General features: G+C 35.2%; 2 protein-coding genes across 4 annotated transcripts in view; both read right to left on the bottom strand.

The window, feature by feature from the left end:
- The window catches only part of LOC106960240 (gastrula zinc finger protein XlCGF8.2DB-like), a 14,991-nt gene that overhangs the window by 4,535 nt on the left and 7,140 nt on the right, over window positions 1–3,316 (bottom strand). Inside the window, exons 2-3 of the mRNA XM_015053233.1 lie at window positions 766–808; window positions 346–681 (exon numbers count right to left, since the gene is read on the bottom strand). Of these exons, the coding sequence (XP_014908719.1) occupies window positions 346–681; window positions 766–808 (379 nt within the window). The remainder of the gene's footprint in view (window positions 1–345; window positions 682–765; window positions 809–3,316) is intronic.
- The window catches only part of LOC106960238 (gastrula zinc finger protein XlCGF57.1-like), a 28,287-nt gene that overhangs the window by 20,123 nt on the left and 4,848 nt on the right, over window positions 1–3,316 (bottom strand). The gene's annotated exons all lie outside the window — the stretch shown is intronic.

The raw sequence follows: 3,316 nt of genomic DNA, 5'->3' as shown, positions 1-3,316 counted from the left end.
GCTTCTCACCTGTGTGAATTTTCATATGAGCATTTAAAGTGTCTTTTCGAGAGAAACTCTTTCCACAGGTCCCACAGGAGAAAGGCTTCTCACCTGTGTGAATTTTCATATGAGCATTTAAAGTGTCTTTTCGAGAGAAACTCTTTCCACAGGTCCCACAAGAGAAAGGCTTCTCACCTGTGTGAATTCTCATGTGAACATTTAAATGACTTTTTTGAGAGAAACTCTTTCCACAGGTCCCACAGGAGAAAGGCTTCTCACCTGTGTGAATTTTCATATGAGCATTTAAAGTGTCTTTTCGAGAGAAACTCTTTCCACAGGTCCCACAAGAGAAAGGCTTCTCACTTGTGTGAATTCTCATGTGAACATTTAAATGACTTTTTCGAGAGAAACTCTTTCCACAGGTCCCACAGGAGAAAGGCTTCTCACTTGTGTGAATTCGCATGTGCCGAGTTAAAGTTCCTCTTTCACTGTAACTCTTTCCACAGGTCCCACAGGAGAAAGGCTTCTCACCTGTGTGAATTCTTATGTGATGAGCTAAAGTCTGTCTATAAATGTAACTCTTCCCACAGGTCCCACAAGAGAAAGGCTTCTCACCTGTGTGAATTCTCATGTGAACATTTAAATGACTTTTTTGAGAGAAACTCTTTCCACAGGTCCCACAGGAAAAAGGCTTCTCACCTGTGTGAATTCTTATGTGATGAGCTAAAGTCTGTCTATAAATGTAACTCTTCCCACAGGTCCCACAAGAGAAAGGCTTCTCACCTGTGTGAATTCGCATGTGCTGAGTTAAAGTTCCTCTTTCACTGTAACTTTTTTCACAGGTTGAACATGTGAAAGGTTTTACTCCTGTGTGAGTCATCATGTGTCTCGTCAAGTATCTCTCTTTAAAAAAAGTTTTATCACAAATTTTACAAGAATATAACTTTTGCCCTGGTTGAGCTTTCTTGTGCTTTTGTTTTTCAGTATCAGTTCTGCCTTTCTGCTGTTTGGTTTTATCATATTTCTCCTTTTGTTTCTGTTCTTTCTTTCTCTTTTTTCCTGGGTCTTCAGAATTGCTTCCTTCCTGATCCTGGTTCTCAGCTTCTGGAGAGCCATGAGAGATGAGTTGGTTCCTCTGTGGTTCTGTTTCATTGAGAACTTCCTCCTCTTTATACACACAATGTTGTGGGAGATCTGGACAAAAAGACAAAAGCTCTAAAATGTCAAACAAACAAGGAATCCTTCACTTTAACATCTTGATGCATCAAAACAGGATGTTTTTGGGTTACTGTAAGATTACAATCTTACAAGAATGAACATTAACTCAATCAACAAGGTTCTTCTGACCAGACTGGAACTAGATGCGAGACAAAATATGATATTATGGACCTCCAGGTCAGCAAACAAGATGATGATAGCATAACCTGACAAATATTACAAAACTTTGTCTTCCTCCATGTAGCTACAGGATATATATCACATTAAAGAATATCAAAAAATGCCTAAAGAAAAACAAAGGGTTTTTAATCTCAACCACCGATATTGTCAGACATTGCTCCACTCACACTCAACACAAACTTTCAAAAGCACCACTAAATCTCAGCCTTTACTTTCCTACGATTCGTAGCAGAATTGGTAACAGTGGATGATTGTTGTTAACCGCGCACATGCAGAAATTAATGACAAAATGATCCTATTGAAAATATTTGACATGAATATTGGACAGTTTGGAAGATTAAATATGAAAGGTGAAAATGGACAATGATAATTGTTTAATACACAATTCATTAAATAAGTCATTACATTATTAAAATGTAAACTTAACACTCAATCAAGATAATTAATAATCATTTAATTATCTGTTGTTATCATTATTATAATTTCCTTGTTGCAGTTCCTGCTGTATCACCATGAAATAACGTTTTGATCTTTTATTCATGACTTGTAACTTTGTTCACTGAACTTGTTGGTATGTAGATCAGTAGAGACAAGCAGTGGTTCCTGCGTTCTTGTGAATAAAAAAAGACATCTGATCTCAGTGTCCTTATATCATTTCACCAAAGTGACTCTTTAACCCGTCGATCACTGTTACTGATGTAACAAATAATGCTTAGCCCGCTAGACTTGTAACACACTGGGACAAACCCTGGGTTTCTTACGAACAAAGGAGCATAACATTTTTAATCAGGAATAAAAAAATAAAAATAAAAATCACAAAGCATCTATGTTTGCCAACCACAAGCAGTATTTTCCTAATCTGTCTCTTAAACTGATTTATGTAATTAGTGATTTATTTATTGTCTAATTTGACATAGAAAGAAGCAAAGTAACAGCAAGCAGAAGATAAACAACATTTTAAAAAAACTAACTATTTTAAACAATCTTTAACCATTACGAGTAAAGATAAGACTGATGAATCACAAATTGTAACTTCAATATTATATGATAAATAGTAAACGGTCCAGGTCAAAGTTGATCATTCTAAGTAATTTAAATTCTTAGAACGATATGAGATGAGTTTAAGGCACTTTTTAAAGCAGGGAATTAAACCTCAATAACACCAATAAGCAACTAATTTGTAGAATAAAAATTTAATTCTAGATAAAGTTAAACATAAATAAGACCTTTTACAATTTTTCTTTTTAATCTTTTATGGCTAGCAGAGAAGAAGCTGCTGGCCCTGACAGTCCACCAGTGAATATTTAATGTTTATAATTTGAGTGGATTCTTTAGACAGGTTTCAGATACAGCGATGTTTAACCAGTCTGACCAGTAAACTGTTAAAGTGTTTCTAAAGTATTCGGTGTCAGATTGTCTTTGGTATCCGGATTCTTCCTTAAACTGGTTCGGTAGGCATAAGGGTGTCAAGTAAACTGTAATTGTCATATTATTTGATGAATAATAGTCGTGGTCGCTGTTGATCATTTTTAAGTCTGTAATGTTTACAGCTGCAGCGGATTTGTTATTACAGAGTTTTTAAGACGAAGCTGAAGTTGGTTTTCAATTCCAACTTCCGATTCGGGGAATGGCTCAAAGGCGATTCCACCTAATTTTTCACTACCTTCTGCATCTTTAATCAACTCTAATTTAAAAACTACAATACATAGACTCTTCAAACCTGGACTGGATTATTCTGCTCTTATTTAGCACCATGTTTGTGATTTGTAAAACTTTTATCTGATTTGTGAAACTTCAATAAACTCTTTTTTTCATCTGGATTCAGATCATGTAGGTTTTGATGTCTTCGATGTTTTTATCTTTACTTTTCATCTATTTATTAATTTCTTTTTATTTCTCTTTCTTACCGTTTATGTTTTGATGATGTAAAGCCCCC

Source organism: Poecilia latipinna, unplaced genomic scaffold (genome assembly GCF_001443285.1).
Source record: "Poecilia latipinna isolate Pla-1442-1.1 unplaced genomic scaffold, P_latipinna-1.0 Scaffold1170, whole genome shotgun sequence".
NCBI lineage: Eukaryota > Metazoa > Chordata > Actinopteri > Cyprinodontiformes > Poeciliidae > Poecilia > Poecilia latipinna.
This window is presented reverse-complemented; position numbering and strand designations above follow the sequence as displayed.